At 41.4% G+C, this 16,295-nt stretch overlaps 1 protein-coding gene across 1 annotated transcript; it reads right to left on the minus strand.

The window, feature by feature from the left end:
- Positions 1–3,875: 3,875 nt before the first annotated feature.
- On the minus strand, positions 3,876–15,806 carry znf831 (zinc finger protein 831). Its single transcript, XM_023298851.3, has 3 exons — positions 11,594–15,806; positions 8,862–9,145; positions 3,876–7,244 (listed from the first exon to the last, which is right to left on the minus strand). The coding sequence occupies exons 1-3, from the start codon at positions 15,804–15,806 to the stop codon at positions 6,471–6,473; spliced, it is 5,271 nt and encodes a 1,756-aa protein (XP_023154619.3). The 3' UTR covers positions 3,876–6,470.
- Positions 15,807–16,295: the final 489 nt, after the last annotated feature.

Below are 16,295 nucleotides of genomic sequence, written 5' to 3' on the forward strand. Positions count from 1 at the left end.
GTATATTTAGAGGCAGTATATGAAATAAACTTTGACCTGTTGCTGTGACAGAAGCTGGCGGTATTTCCACTGAAATGAACCAGTGTCTGTTTGGCTCTGCCAGTAAAGATTCTCCAATCTGACGCAGTCCAAGAGCAGCAATTAAAGTAATTATCATCTCAGAAGGAAACGTCAGAGAGTGCAGAGCTGCAGAGAGATTTAAAGAGGTTTAATTATGTGCAGGTCTGTCAACAGAAAAAAATACCTCTGGGGTCAAAGATACAATCAAGCATGGAAGCAATAAAAAAAGAAATAAAATAATAATAATAATAATAATAATAATAATAATAATAATAATAATAATAATAATAATAATAATAATAATAATAATAATAATAATAATAATAATAATAATAATAATACAGTTTTAACAGCCCGAATTCAAAGCATGAAGCAAACCACAATTTGACCACAAGACACTTGTCTTCTTATGGCAGTCAGGATAAGAATATTTGCTGGACTGTTATAGTGAGGAGGCAGCTGAGCCTGAAGACAAAGCTCTTGATTTACCAGTTGGTCTTCATTCCAGTCCTCACCTATGGGCCTCTGCTCTGGGTTGTGACCAAAAGAATGAGATAACAGATACAAGCAATGGAAATTACTTTCCAGTTCTTGAGTCTACAAGGAGCGAGCTGGGGCAGTTCGGGAATCTGATTCAGATACCTTTGGGGGCATTTTGTGAAAGTAAAATCAGTTGTGAGCGCATAGATTATCATTTATTATCTATTTGCTCATTTTATATACTTTCACCGACATGGAAGAGTTTATGTTAGTAGAGTAATTTTGAAAAATTACTTAAGGGTCAAAAGGTCAACATTTGAGGCCAACCAGAGACAATATGTTTACACCCCTAAAAGGTTGTTGTCTTGGAAAAATGGACTCGATGGACTCTATTTCTTAAATGTTATTGAAAACTCTACCGTACGGTTTAAACTTACAGCCTATTTACAATGAGCCAATAGGAAAATAGGTTGTCTTTACTGTAAAAGCTCATACGTTTGTACTTTTTTGTGGGAGACAGGAGTGAGGTCTCTCCCTGATTGCAATGATGTACTTTCATTCTCAGTACTGTAACTAACATTAAATTGACAGACAACTCAGCAGCGTGTTTGTTATCTTATTCAAGGTTCGAACCCAGGCTTAAAGTTTCCCCAGCAATGACTAACTGGGAGCTGACCCCAGGATAGACCTGGGACTCCACTGGAGGGATCATATATCTCATCCGGCCTGGGAACGTCTCAGGATCCCCCAGAAGGAAGTGGAAAACATTGCCGGGGAGAAGAACATCTGGAATGCCCTGTTTGTCCTGTTAAAACCATGAGAAGAAATGGATGGATGGACATCCAGAGATTCAGGATTAGATAATATCAATACATTTCTCGTTACCTAAAATTAAATGTCATGTCAACCAGAGTTTGAACATCAGCCAGCTCACACTACACTGATCATACACAGAGGGAATGAGCTACAACAGCAGCTTGTTGTATTTGGTTGTTCACCTGTGCAGTGAGGTCTTAGTCATTAAGATGAGAGTTTATGTGGTTTCCTACTTCTGGTACAGGGAAGCCTACAGGAATGAGGTGGACACTGTTGCAGTATCTCCATCTTTAGGCAGTATTTCAGCAGTGCTATGTAGGGATGTATATTTAGCCATGCACCATGGTGCTAATTTTGGATCTACAGATGGCAGATTTTCTAGCAAAGCAGTGCTAAAGTTCAGAAAAAACATTAGCAGAAAATGGCATTTTCTGTGTATAGTAGCTTCTTCTTTTGTTAATGCCCTGAAATTCTTTGCAAGCACTGTGGATCTTTGTTTTCACTCTCTTCATTGCTGACAGACATATGTCTAGCAGAGACACATCTGCATCTTTGTAATGCTGTCCAACTGGGAACATTCCAATAGCATGAGCTGAATGTTCTCTACAGATGTGTTTAAGACAGGATGTACTTTTTCTTATGACAATAATAACTTTTTAATCCTATAGCACCTTCAAAGACAATTACAAGGTGCTTCACACAATTCATACTAAAAGAACATCATTGAAACTTCATTGAAATGGATGAGTTTTTAAGATCTTTTTGAATTGACTGAGCTGTTCTGACTCTAAAGCTGAGCTTGTTCCACAGTTGTTTTAAATCTGGACCCTGAATATTTTATTATTCTCTGATTTGGGGGGCTTAGGTCCAGCAGAAAGGGTTAAGAGTTCTTGTATAGTGGTGCCAGGCCACATAAAGACTTAAGAGTGATCCATAGAAACTGAATTCTATAATAGAAGGGAAAATAGTATAATACAATCAGTACTGGAGTAACGTGTTCCCTTTGTCAAGTGTTTATCAGCGGTCTTACTGCTCCATTTTATACCAGTTGCCAAGGGGCAATGAATTCAATTCAGCGCCACTTCACAACAAATCTTATCTCATAGCGCTTCACATAGTAAGATGAAGATTGTACAAAATTGAAAACAGCAAACCCAACAAATCCAAAGCTTAAATCATGTGTCTTTGGATTGTGGCTCCATTTCAGTACTCAATTGTACTTTCTATTTGCTACCCTGCAGATTGACAAGTCTTTACTGCAACGGTGGTGATACTGATGAATTTACAGCCGTCTATTGTGCCAAAATGGTGGAAGAACTAAGTAATCGTTAGGTTATCACTTCTACAATATTCCAAACAAATGCTAATGTTGTGCTTGAGGTGTAAATTGACAGACTCAGTCGCAATGGGAACAACATGTAGGGGTTTCACTCATTTGAATCAACTGCGTATGTTATGATCCTGCTCTAGCTTCTGCCCTTCTTTCTCTTTCTGCCTCTTTTCTTTCTTTTCCCTTCTTCCTCCTGTCCTTGTCATCTGTCTCTTTTGTATTTCTCTGTCATCTCTCTCCCTGTTGTCTGTCTCTCCTTGTCTTGTCCCTCTGCCTCCCTCTGTTTGCGTCTGTTGGTCTCTGCGTCTGTCTGTCTGTCTCCCTTGTCTCACTCACCTGCCTGCACTTTACTGATTGCTGTAATGCACATCAGCTGCAGTAATTAGTTCACTCTGTTCGCCTGTTCTCCACTTCACCTCCAGCTATTTAAGCTCTGTGCATTCACTCAGTCCCAGTAGGATCATTGATTCTGTTGCCCTCCTGGATTCTGTTTCTCCCCACCAAGCCTGCCACTTCCAGACTACTTCAGCCCCATGGACTCTGCTGCTCTCCCCCCTCATGGATTTCCCCTTCTTGGACTCTGTTTGCTCCGACCTATTCATAGATTTTCCCCAGCCTGTTTTCCCCCTCGGTTTTCAGTTTCCCCATCTCGCGAGTACCCCTTCCCAGCTTAGTTTTGTTAATTCAGTTCAGTTTTGTAAACTTCCGTTTTTGTATTCATAGAGTTTTAGTAGTTGGTTTAGTTCTGTTTCCCCCAATTCAGTTCCCCATTAACGTATTGGTTCAGTTGTTGGTTAAATAAATCTGTTATTCACTTGTCGGCCAGTTCTGTGTGTCTGCGCTTGGGTTCTCCTGCTTCCCCCTCGTAACAGCGTAAATGCATTTCAGCTTGGTGTTTTTGGTTAAACTGGCACAGAGCAACCTTATGGGACAAGCTGCTAAAATTCTCGTCTTCCATATATTAGCCATGTACTCCTAACAACAGCAATTTAATACTGAATGTAATGTATCTGTTGATTTGCTATTGTCACAAATGTGTGTCTGATTGGTTTTCATTTCTATATGGTGATCTTAAATATAAAAGTGTAAATAAAAAAGGATTAAAATGCTTCTTTATGGTAACTATAGCAACTATAAGGCACCACTTTGGGATTTTATTTGAAGAACAACCACACAATCAGACCGTAAAAAAGGTTTTTGGGTAAAGTTTAATTGATGTGAAAGCGATTGAAAACAGAAAACAATGAGCAATAAATCTGAGATGAATCCCTTTCTTTAGTCCGCTGTGCTCATGAACGCAATCTGTAACAAGAATATAAAATTAGAAAAATGAACACAAAACAGATAATAATATTTGTAACACAGTAATAATAAATCAGCTTGGCCAAGCAAAGTTTTTGTGCCTTTACCTTTCCTGTGTGTCAGAAAACGCAATCAGCTCATCAGACAGGAAACAGGCCTGAACACATGCACTGACAGACCCAGAAAGGTTTTCTAATCACTTAATGGACTTGAGGAGTGACAGGCAAGTCAGCGTGAGCTATAGCTATGAATTTATCTACAAAAATCCAACACATCCACACCTTTCCTGTTCCTGCTGTCTTATCATAGCTGCTGACTCATTGCAAAAGCCAGACGGGTAAAAGGGTCATTCTCCCTGCAGCCACAGCAGCTTCACCTGGGTGATCCGACTGTCAGCAGAGATTCACTTAACCATTATCTGGCAGCATGTGTTCGTGATTCACACAAACAGGTGTTGTGTGGGAAGGTTACACAGTGCAATTTATGAGCGGGAGTCACTGTGGGAAGGTACACCAATTATGGCAAAATATGTGTGCATGTAAGTGTTTGTCAGCAGAATGGAAGTGAACCGCATTTTTAGGAGCAGAAAAAATCTCATTGGTTGAGTTAAACAGCAGCAGGAGCCACAATGTTCCTGTTTTTACTTACGAAGCCGATCAAAAAGGTGGGAAGGAGATAATTGTATTGTAAAGCTAGCTCATTTGCTGCTAACATAATAAATAGTCATGTTGTTTTTCCATTTCTAGACATTACAAATGATTCCCAAATATTTATTTCAGATATTTGCATCATAATGAGTTAACAGGCAAAAAAATGAATAAATTGTCAGACTACAAGCAGCACAAAGCTTCCCACACTCTAAAAAAAATTATGTTTACATATTTTTTTTGAGTTATGACAGCTTCTAATTAAATTACGTTTAACCAGCAAACTACATCGACCTAAATGTGCATTTTTATTACTGCTTATTGAATGATTGCCAGCCTAAACATAACTTTCAACAGATTATTTCTAAAAGTTAAGCCATTCCAACTACTAGTTCCATTTAATTTATAATGTTTATTAAGTTGCATGTACTTAATCATAATTAGTTGGCATATTTAAAAATAAATAAATAAAAAGTTGTTCCAATATTAAAGAAGTGGATTTGAAATCCTGAATGTAAAGTTAGAGAAAATTCATCAACCTAATTTTATTAAGTTACCTCAACTTGAATTTGGTTGTAAATCAACTAATGCAGAGTTTAAATGACACACAATATTAAGCTGATGCAACATTATTATGTCAATACAATCCTTCATAATAATGATTGTAACTTAAAAGGTTCATCTACATAAGGAAATTATTAATTTTTTGGCATTTAATTAGTTACTTTTTGCAAGTAAGCTTTAGAAGTTTATGATTGATGGTTACAAAGGCAAAAAAACAACATGTAAATATTTTCCCATGATTTTCTTTTCTCATATAGTTTATGGTCTGTTTCAATATTTTGCTTCAAAGTTCCTCGAAAGCCATTGGGTTTGTTGCAGGCATTACAACCAAATCATGTACGAATCGATTCCAATCAGTTCAATACAAACGTATTTATTCACAAAGGCATTTAGAGTGTGGTTAAACAGAAAACAGACTTAAACTTAGATCAACAATTCAGAGCATAAGAGCTGTTTTGGGGCTGCAAGCAGCTGCAACAATAAAAGTTTTAAAAATGGCGGGAAAAACTCCAGTTGTCCCAACTCATAATATTCACACATTATGTAGAATTCTGTAGCAGATGCAGCGACAGCTTTCATGTCTGTGCTCATGAAGTGAAGCAAAAACATGAAGGGAATGTAAAACTAGCACACTTGCAGCTAACAGATGAGCGCTTGTTGGGGGCATTACAGGTTTGTGAACAAGTTCCTACATGTGTTATACTGTCAGCAGAATGAAGGTGAAACCGCGAGTTATTCCAAACTGCAAGTGTTTACACATTGATCTCTGATGACTGTCCCCTTTACGAGCTGTGCAGTCACACCAGGTACATGTAAAGTGGGCCCAAATTAGCTGTTTTTATCATGTTACATATGTGCAGTGGTTTGGTAACATCCAATGTATTGTTTTTCATTACTATGAGAAGCTGTTTTTGTCTTAATTTGATTTTATTTGGTTGTAAGTGCCAGTAGCTGTGGTTTTGCCACGTGGGAAATATCATTACTGAGATTCCTGACAGCCAAACCAGCAGAAGATGAGCAGTTTTTTCCTGGTTCTAATTACACTTTGTAGAGGAGTGCAACATTATGTGACTTCTCGATGTAACACTTTCACATTTTAACCATTTTATTTATTATTATTTATTCACATTTAGACATATTTTGAGTTTCATGTGCTCCGTCCACTCAGTTAACTCAACCGCTGGTATTATTTCTGCCTCCTGAGCAACTGTGCCTCTGCAAAATATATATCTACAGCAAATAAAGCACATGAATGTACGTCCAGCTCTCGTTTAAAGCTCTATTATGAGTTTTCCTTCATCGTCGCTGCTGCTGGTGTCTTCTGTGTAGTCCTGGCAGCTCTGCACAGGCCTCACTGCACCAGTCAGACAGTCAGGCTGGTAGCCATGAAGCGGACCAGTCAAGAAGATCGACTGGTATTTGTTGGGGAAGTCGGTTCTCCCAGAGTTACTGGTGTAGTCATTCAGTGACTCTATAGTGTCCTGTTTCTCCTCAGGTTCTGTAAAAGGTTTCGATTGAGACCCGGTGTTCTGGTTGTTCTCTGACATTTCTCCCATAAATCCAGCAGCAGCTCTGCAGATTTGAGAAACTTGGCTGGAGGATAGTAATCCAACATCAGGTGGGAGATTTGGATCTTTGTGATCTAGTGATGGCAGTTTATTACAAAAGCTGACTGTCGTGCTGCTGTTTCCTTGCTGAACGGACAGAGTAGTGCTGATTTGGTCCGAGAATGTCTGACACTGTTGAAGATAAGGGTCAGTTGTTGCGAAATCTTTTTCTGATGACCGAAGCTGTGTTTGTTGGTTGTGGATGCTGCTGCTTTCCCAGCTCTGTTGCGAGAGATAGAAGTGGTTCATTTCCACGGGAGGCTGTGACGAATGGAAAAGGCTTGCCTGAGCGCTGCTGGCAGGTACACTGAGGTTATCTGATGAGCTCCGTGGAGGGTATTCAGACATTCCTGAGTGCGTCTGGGAAAGATGCGGAAGATGCTGCTCGGATAGCCAGGAGTTTTTAAAGGAATCCGCCTTGACCTTTCTGTCTTCTCCCTGTTAATAAAACAAGAATATGAGGAGGAATATTAACATCTTTGTGATAATACAGCGTCCTCACTTCACTCAATCTTCTAATTAGCTTCCTACATTGCTCGAATGCCACAAAAATTTGAATAATAATAAAACAGTCAGAGGGAAAATAGAACATTCAGTTTCTACAAGCTCTGCTCTTGAACTATTTACAATTATACCCCACTAAGTGTGAAATTCTGGCATAAAAACAGACTTCTGCCAGTGTAGTTGGCATCAGTCGCTTAGTTTTGGTATTTCAGTATCAGCAAGAGACTAATTAATCCTCATCATCTACTTTCCACCGTGTGTGGCTCTGCAATATACATTTTTGTTAAGTGTATTTGTCAAGTTGAGTAAATCCTTTTCTTTTTCTTGCACCACTGTCTTCGGTGTTGTGACACATCCTGGAGGGTTTTAGATTCATCACGCTATAAATACTTCATGAGGAAAAAAACAAAGAACAGAAGTTTTGGCTTGGCTCTATCATTCTTCTTGGTAAATGCCTTTTGAAAAATGAAAAATTACTGTGTGATGGCAGAAACATTTACGCCTGAGACCTGCTTCCACACGAGCCCTAAATAAGAACAGTATGAAAATGTGAGGGAGCTGTGGAAAACCTTAACAGGGTAATTAAAACAATAAAATGTATTCAGAAGGAATGCTGGACTGGAAAGAACCCTGCACATTCTGTGTTTATTTCTTATTTTCTTTTGCTGTTTTTGTATGAGTTGAGCTCTAACTTTGGTTTGGAGGGAGTTTATGCTTAAATAGAGGTGGAAAAAGTACTCATCTCCTCTTTTAAAGAATACTAATCCATCATTTAAGATTAAAAAAAATATTTATTTCAAACTCATGTAAACTTGAGTAAAGGTACTTTTCACTGCCCTGAGTAAGTAGTATAAATGCAAAGTGTTGTTTGCTTTCTCTGTTTACAGGGGCTGTACCATAATAAGCATTTTAAACAATGATTAGGGTCCAATTATATCTAAAAAATACATTTTGATGAATTGAAATTATGTTGTGACTAATCAAAAATGATCCCTGGTTGCATTTTGACTTGTAAGAATTGCTTTTTGGATATATCTGCAATGACAACACTGTTTTATCATTGATTAAATTGACATCCTGATATCCACAATGCATTTATGACTGGCCACAAGTCTAATTTACGATATCTGCCATTATATTTTGGCCATTAGGAAAAGCTTATTGTGCACTTCAGGAAAACTAATTCAACATATCTACAATTCAGTTTCGCCTTTCAAAAATGTGAATCCTATACAGCTTAATTTGAACTCTAACAATCAAAACTCAAATTGAACATATTTTTGAAGTCCATAAGTTTTGAGATATTATAATAATAACAATAACTGGATGCTTCAGACAAAGATATTAGCAGTTGCAGATATCAAAGCTGTACTCACAACTAGTTAAAACAACAAATGAGATATCCAGAATTTGAGTTTTGACTTCCCGTAAGGATCTACCTTTCATATCTGAAAAGAATATCACATATGTATTGTAGACACTGAAACAAATAAAGGAACTGTGTTGTAAACATGCATCCAGTGACCAGTGTCTGAACTGACTCTATCTCACCTCTGGCTTTGTCACATGTGGTAAAACTGAGTATCTGCTGTTGGACTCAGTCTTGCCCCACTGGGATGGCACTTTAGTGGTCTTGACCTCCCTGTCCTTGTCCTCTCCCATCACCCCACTACAGCTCTGCTCCTCCAAGTACTGGCGGTTTGTCTCTTCAGGTTCTTGGCTCTGCTTCGGCCTCCAGTCGGTGCTGTTCGGCTGCCCAGGAATCACTTCATGGTCTCGTGTCTGTGGCTCCTTTTGGGCTTCACATCCTGCCTGGGTGGCTCCCTCCATTAGCCCTAGGGGGAAGAAAAACAAAGGAATTGCAATTGCTTTTTTTTAGGGTGTTAAATCCACAAATAGTCCAGTAGGTGCATATTTGAATGCTGAAACAAGTTTTGCTATGATATTTATTTTTCATTCATCGTGGTTATTTCGCTCTAATCGATTTTTTAAAACATATATTTAGAGTAATATAGATATACTCTATTGATCCCAGTTCGCTGAGGTTAATCACACTAAGGCACCCGTGACGGAAATGGTGTTAAGGGCTTTGCTCAGGTGCACGGCAGTGATACGTTGGTGGTCTTGAACCCCCGACCTTCTAATCAATAGCCCAAGGCCCCAACTGCTGAACCCCCACCACGCTGGCATGCATTCAGAAAACAGAAGGCTTCAGTTGTCTCAGTTAGATAAGGTGTGTATTTTCCAAAGTTTCAGTATTTTTTAAATCCTTCTGTGTTTTTCCTTAGCTGCAGTGTTAGTAAGCAAGGATGGAATTTTGCACACAAAAAAGAGTAACACTTTAAAAGATATCCATTGGATTTGTCATATTAAGACTAATGGAGCTTCGTATTAACCTTAGAAAAACTTTTTTGAAAATAAGCACGGCTATGGATCCCCAGTTACAAGCTACAGTACACTGAAAATTCATTAAAAGTAGTGGAAGACCGAATATTTCCCTGGCCGCTTATCGTGAACAATATATGTCATCTGTCCAATTACCAGTATCTGTATTTATCTTGACTGATTATAGATCCATTAAACTTGCTACTTTAGGTCTTATGCAGCCTCCTCTCTCTGTCTGTTGTCACTCTGTGGTCTCAGAAATGTCTCTCAAGCAGAAAAACCTGAACTAGAACACAAGCTGTTGCCACAAACCAGGAAACTAGCTTCTCACAGTGGCTAAGGCTATGCTAAGGGCTAGCAGCTAAGTTAGAAAACAGCCATAGATTAGCCCAAAACAGAGTCTTTAAAACAATAATTAATAAAGATTTAGGACCTTAGTAGGCCAATAAAAGTGACAGAGCAGTTAAAAATTAAGAAAGTATAGAAAAACTGCAGACCGACCTGCAGGAGACAAACTGATCAATCCTCGTCTATCCCACACAAACAGAGGAGAGCATCGTAATTTAATCACTCCTATTTCTATTGTACATATTCAGTTATAGTCACCATTTTTATTGAAGAAGCGTAGTTATGAATGACAGGTTCTCTGTTGTCACACGCTGTTAAAACATTATATTTCGTGTATCTCGATAAATGTCAGTTATTGGCCTTTCTTGGCATCGGTATCAGCCCTAAAAACAACCCATATTAGTGGATGCCTAATTAAAAGGGCCCTTAAAGACCAGTATGAACAACAGGGAGGATGACAACAAGCAAAATCTGTTTCAGTGTTCATATAGGCACCTTAAACTCTCAAATTTATGCATAACCTTTAATGTAGCTTTTACACTGACAATGGACTGACCAATGAGCAATAAGAATGTTTTCCACTCGGGAAACATATTTTTGCGATACATGTACACATGGGATCAGATATAAAATGCTGTGGATGGCATAACGGCAAAAGTCTTGATGAAAAACCAGCCAGAGCTCATGTTTGCAAACTCTTCTTGAATTTAGTGCAAAAAGAACTCACATGCAGCAGTGCCACCCCTCCTTCTTTTAAAATTCTCCATCAATATTTTAACAATGCTACTGTACAATAACTACGAACCATAACCTGGCAGAGATAATAACAATCTGAAGGAAAATTACATTTACAGTTACCGGATGCATAACAATCACTTTAGTCTGGACAGAGTGGATGAAGGTCACAGTCTGTTATTTTCTGTAATACTTTAAGTGGGAAAGTGGGTGTTGTGCTGCGATGGGGATCAAAAGACACTTTCAAATGCTGTAATACGCTACAGGTTTGGGAGCAGCTCATATGTCACAGTAATAAGGACAATTATTGTCAAAATTAAACCCATATGGACTGTTAGACAGGTTATTTTACTTAGCCACAGGGAGACTGTGAAGCAAAGCACCATTTAATTGTTTATGGCTACACTTAAAATTAGTTAAGACCAAAAAGACACACTCACTGTTGGTTTTGGTGATTCTGCAGAGCAAAACAGTTCAGATGAGGCCTCTGTTCTGCAAACCTGTAATCATTTACTGCCACCTTGTGTTAGAAATAGTTCTGTCTTTAAATTTGCTGAGACTGAAGTTTGTCAGTGTGATTACAAGAATGAGCCAGTCAGATTGGCCTATACTGTATGTTTAGAGCAAGTTATTAATTTTTCACCCTATATGGATGTGAACACGCTTAAAATAAACTATTTAGTAAGAGTCAGTGTTTGATGTTTAATCCAATGTGATAGAATATGGAGCCAAATCAATGACAAGTTCCTAAATTGCACTGTAATATCCCACACAATAACATATGAGTATCTTATACAATTAAAATAGTCATATACCTGCAGTCGAGCTCTGAATACTTGCAGCTGGAGTGTCTTTGGGCTCGTCCACTGATGTAAACTGACCCAGTCGTCTTTCTGATTGGGCAGAGCTGATCATGTCCTGTGATTCATGTTGGGTAATTTCCACGGAAGGGACAGAATCGTCTGGATGTCCTACTATATCACTTCCCATGTTTGAACATTTGGATGCATTCAGATTCTCAGACAATGTAGATTCCACTTGATCACTGCAGTAAATGGATGCTTGCGGGCTCAAGCGTCTTAGAGGTTTGCATTTATTGATGGATAATGAAGCAACTGACGGTTTACCAGCCTGATTGAGGTATTCTCCGCTTTCTGACCTGCTGCCTTTGTATGCCGAGGTTTCACCCTTGGCATTCGTTGTGCCTACTTTACACGAGGCTCCTTGATTTTTAAGTTTGTGTTGGCTCGGTGCTGCTCTTTTCATGCTATTTTGATTTACTGCACTGGGAGAAAGAGAGCTCATGCTGAGCTTGTGTTGGCTGGAGAGTGTTTGTGAGACCACTCCACCTTGGCTGACCTTCCTGTCCGGTAAAAGTTTCTCCTCAGCACGATTCTGAGAAAGGGCCTGTTGCTCCTCTAAAGTTTGGCTCCTTGCTGACTTTATACCTCTGAGTGAAGCGGCAGTTGACATAACATCGCCCGCAGGGTTCTCAGTCTCTGCGACTGTGTTTACATGACCGTATTTTTGTGGTTGTAGTGATGAGTCTAAATTTTCAGAGGGAATAGATTCAGCTGGTGCTGCAGGCCGGGTGGAATTACTGTCCTTGGTGAGGTGAACATCTTGTTCTGCTTTTCCAGACTGAACAGAAAGTGGAGATGTTATTTTCTTTGGGTTAACTGGGGGTAAAGACTCACTTTTGTCCATCTCCTTTTCATGGCCTGAGTGGTCACGGTCCCTTCTCTCATTGCTACTTTCTATGGTGGCAAAGCTTTGAGCCTTACTCTGAACAACGTCCGGTGCCACTGCTTCCATGTCGACCCTCTGTGAACCTGATGGTCGCTCAATCTGAGGTTCAATAAGGGCTAGCTGCTCATCAGATATGATCTGGAGGCAGATCTGGAGGTCTGCTGTGTGGACATGAAATACATTCTGAGCAGCCGGTTGCACCTGGTCGAACGGTACAATGTGACAAGGTACGACTGGGGTGTTTGGTCCGACATGTGCTCTGCTTCCAGGGTTTGACAAGTCTGCTGCTGTCGAGAGATGTGTTTGTGACAGGGGAGGGTTAGAAGTAAGGTAAGGTTGAGCTTGAGGAGATGTTTGATTGTTTGCTGTGGTTATGGCGGGTGTCGTTGGATAGTTCACAACTGTAGGTGCAACAGGTTTGGGTAACTGCAAAGGCCCTGCAGATTTTGAAGACTGTATCAAAGTGCTGCATAATCCTGCCTGATAATTTTGTAGGCAGCTTGTGGTTATTGTGGTTGCTGCAAATTGCCTGTTGTGCACTACAGCTAAGCTTGGTGCTGAATTTTGGCTGAGTTGTGACTGACAAAAAGTTGTAGCTGTGCATGGCAGGGCAGGCTTGTCTTGCAGAGAACTAAAAGCATTTGTTGTCTTGATTTCACAAGTTTGCATCACTGGTGAAGTGACAGAATTCAGGCAATTCTTTTCACAAGTTGTGATCGACGGTGAGGCCTGCTCAGTGGGAGGAGAGGTGAAAGTGCGGGTCGGGGTATCTACAACTTGTGGTGACGGATTTGAATTAGGTTCGGCAGCGTTAGGTAACTTGAGCTGGTATTTGGGCAGGAAGCTGCTCTTGGCAGCAGGTGGGATGGAAGTGGCTGGTGAGGTGCTAACAGACGGTGCATTTGCATTGATTATGCATGATGGGAAAAGAGCTCCTTGGAGCTGAGTATGTTTTGGATTTTTTTGAGGGCGGATATAAGTGAGATTTGTATCCTGCTTAGACACACTGCCAGTGACACATGGAGGGGGATGAGTCAGTGTTTTTGGGTCAGTCTCCATGTCCAGAGGGAAAATTATTTTGTCATCAGTTCTTTGCTTTTTCCTGTCCGAAGGAATATGGGCTCCACAGATCTGCGAGGAGGAATCAGTATGTTTTTCTTCATTAATCAACCTCCCAGCCTCTGTTCTGTTTACACAGTCTGTTTTGTGACTAACCAGTGATCCAATAGAAGGTACTGGCAGAATTGACAAAGACAAATTTCTCTGGAGTGTAGCCTTGAGAGAGCTGCTCGATGAATTAAGATGGCTGGTTTGTAGATTACAATCCACAGGAGGGACAAGCGATAGATTGGCAGGAGGGCAGCCTGGGTGGCCCATCATCACACTGCTGTTTGTTAAGTTTGTTGTTGAGCCACTTGTTGTTAACGTCTCCTTATGAACCACTGACAACCTCTTCTGTAGAGCCTGAACCACCTCATGCTCTGGGTTTGTCGAGCATTTCCTGCCTTTGATAACACTGTTATCACCACTTTTCTCAGCATTGTAGAGCTTTTTAAATGTTCCTCCCCCGTACATGTACCACTTGTTGTAGGCAAACTTCTGCGCTTTCTTCCTCCGGAACTTTCTGTTGCTTGGCTCTCCACAAATGTCACCGCCGTCCCCGTCGCAGCTGAGACTGCTGGTGCACGCCTCCTCCACAGATGAATTCCTGAAGAGACCGTCTGTTGCGTGGTTGCAGTCTACGGCTGTCTGCCGGACCAGTGGGCGGTGGGTGGACGAGTGCTGGTTCACAGGCTTGATCGTGAAACCTGTTGGGTTTATCTGGCCAGAGCTTCCCCTCCGTGCGAGTGTTACATAATCGCTCTGATAGGAGGAATTTGGGCTGCTCCTCTCAGGCTGCAGGAGGGTAACGCTGAAGGGGAGGGAATTGCTGCGGGTTAAGGGTGCATGCTCCATGCTGGAGGAGCACTGAGTGGGAACAGAACTGTACAATTCTGGCCTTCTGTTTCTTTGTAAGCCAAAATTCTGATTCTGATTGATCCTCATGTCAAAGTGGAAGGAGTCCTTGTACGTGTACGGCATGGGGAGGTCAATGCTGCCCTGCTTTGATAAAACTGTCTTCCGTGGCCTCACATTCTCCAGCTGTTTGTCCTCGACAACAGCTGTATTTTCTGAAATCAGCTTCGATATTCGCTCCTCCAGTGTCTCCTGCTCCCTCACAGTGTCTTTGGCCTCTGGTCCACTGTGGCCCGTTTCTGAAGGTGTGTCCGTCCTGGCAGTTTCTTTGAGATGCTCCTTGGTGGATTCAGTGAGGGAATCCATACTGTGGTCTGGTAAAATGCTGCTGGGGCTCATATAGTGGTCACTGCTCTCGCTGAAGCCAGAGTCTGTGCTCTCATGACTCTGTGATTTCCCTCTGGATACTGAACTCTCCCACTGCTTGGAGAACAGAGTGGCCTCTTGTCTCTGGAGGGGAAGATGTCGACTAACACTCAAAGAAGGTTTTTCATTTTCCAGCTGCTGTTTATCCTCTTCATTTGCTACTCTGTCACTTTCATTTGGATTTGTATTGTGAGCTGTGAGGGTCAGCCCACTTTGTTCACTGACAGAACTTTGTGTCTTTACAGAGAAGGCCCTTGTAGTACTGGCTGGACTGCTCTCAGCAGCAGGTAGTGTGGCCTCCTTCTCCACGCTGCCCGACTCATCCAAAGACAAACTGGAGGCACAAGTCTCTCTTGAACTGGACATACCGTCTAGGCTGCCCAGACTTCCCTGCTCGGACTCGGACGAGAGGCGAGCGTGAGCCTGAGTGCGTCTGTGTTTGTAGAGGTTGCTCTGAGTCTTAAAAGAAACTCCGCAGGTGGTGCAGGGGTAAGGCCGCTCCCCGGTGTGGCAGCGGAGATGCTTCTCCAGTACACTGGGCTTCATGCAGTCCCTTCCGCAGTGAGGACACACGTGTTTTCCTGCAGACTTGGGTCTAACTGCAGGAGCAGCAGCTGCCAGACTCAATCCCGGCTGAGACTGCAGCCCACCAGCAATATGGAGTGTCAAGAAGGGAAGCGTCTCCTTGGAGTAGAGCGGCGGCATGGCCAGATGGAGTGTGGCCGGCTCCCGGGCAGCTGCAGGAGGCTGAGGGTAAGGCTGCGCTGGTAAAGCAGGCACTGTGTGGATATAAACAGCCGTTAGAGGGGCCTGGATGTCCATCCTTTTCTCTGCCTGCGCTGCGACAGAGCTGATGTGCACCGGAGCACTCGCCAATCCTGGCTTGCCAGTCTCCATGGTAACTGCTGCTGCTGTCGTGATGTACCAGTGCCGGGTCTCTAATTACCTGTAAGATACGAACAGTTTGCATTAGACCTCTGCCATGCCTCACATTAAAAGGGGCAAATCTGTCTATTTAACTGTGGGTGTTTTCACGTCTCTCTTAAAGAAGAAAATATTTTATTATTGCACCAAATGAACAGTAGTTATTAATGACGAATACGCAGCACCCTTCAGGACAGATGGCTAATAAAGCAATTAATCCAGTCTGGATCTTGCATAGTGATAAAAATCCAGGGAGATGTGTTTTTGCATCAATCCTCTGCCTCCAAAATAGAAATCACATCTCCATCTGAGTGATTTCATTGTTGTGATGAGCAATAATAGCCATGGATACAGAGCACAGAGAGAGCAGAGGCATCTGCTGTTTCATTTCAAGGGCAGGTTGTGCAGGAATCCAACTCTTAAGATATTTTCTGCATGCAGGCAGTGGAAATATGAAACAAA

The sequence above is a fragment of the Amphiprion ocellaris genome, chromosome 5, assembly GCF_022539595.1.
Source record: "Amphiprion ocellaris isolate individual 3 ecotype Okinawa chromosome 5, ASM2253959v1, whole genome shotgun sequence".
In the NCBI taxonomy this organism is placed as follows: Eukaryota; Metazoa; Chordata; class Actinopteri; family Pomacentridae; genus Amphiprion; species Amphiprion ocellaris.

What these genes read in the sequence shown, in the direction of transcription:
- znf831 (XM_023298851.3), bottom strand. Translation starts at nt 15,806, where the DNA reads ATGGAGACTGGCAAGCCAGGATTGGCGAGTGCTCCGGTGCACATCAGC. An exon ending in TATTCAGAGCTCGACTGCAG is followed by an intron (nt 9,146 to 11,593) that starts GTATATGACTAT and finishes TCTTCCCCCTAG; the next exon opens with GGCTAATGGAGGGAGCCACC. An exon ending in CACATGTGACAAAGCCAGAG is followed by an intron (nt 7,245 to 8,861) that starts GTGAGATAGAGT and finishes TTTTATTAACAG; the next exon opens with GGAGAAGACAGAAAGGTCAA.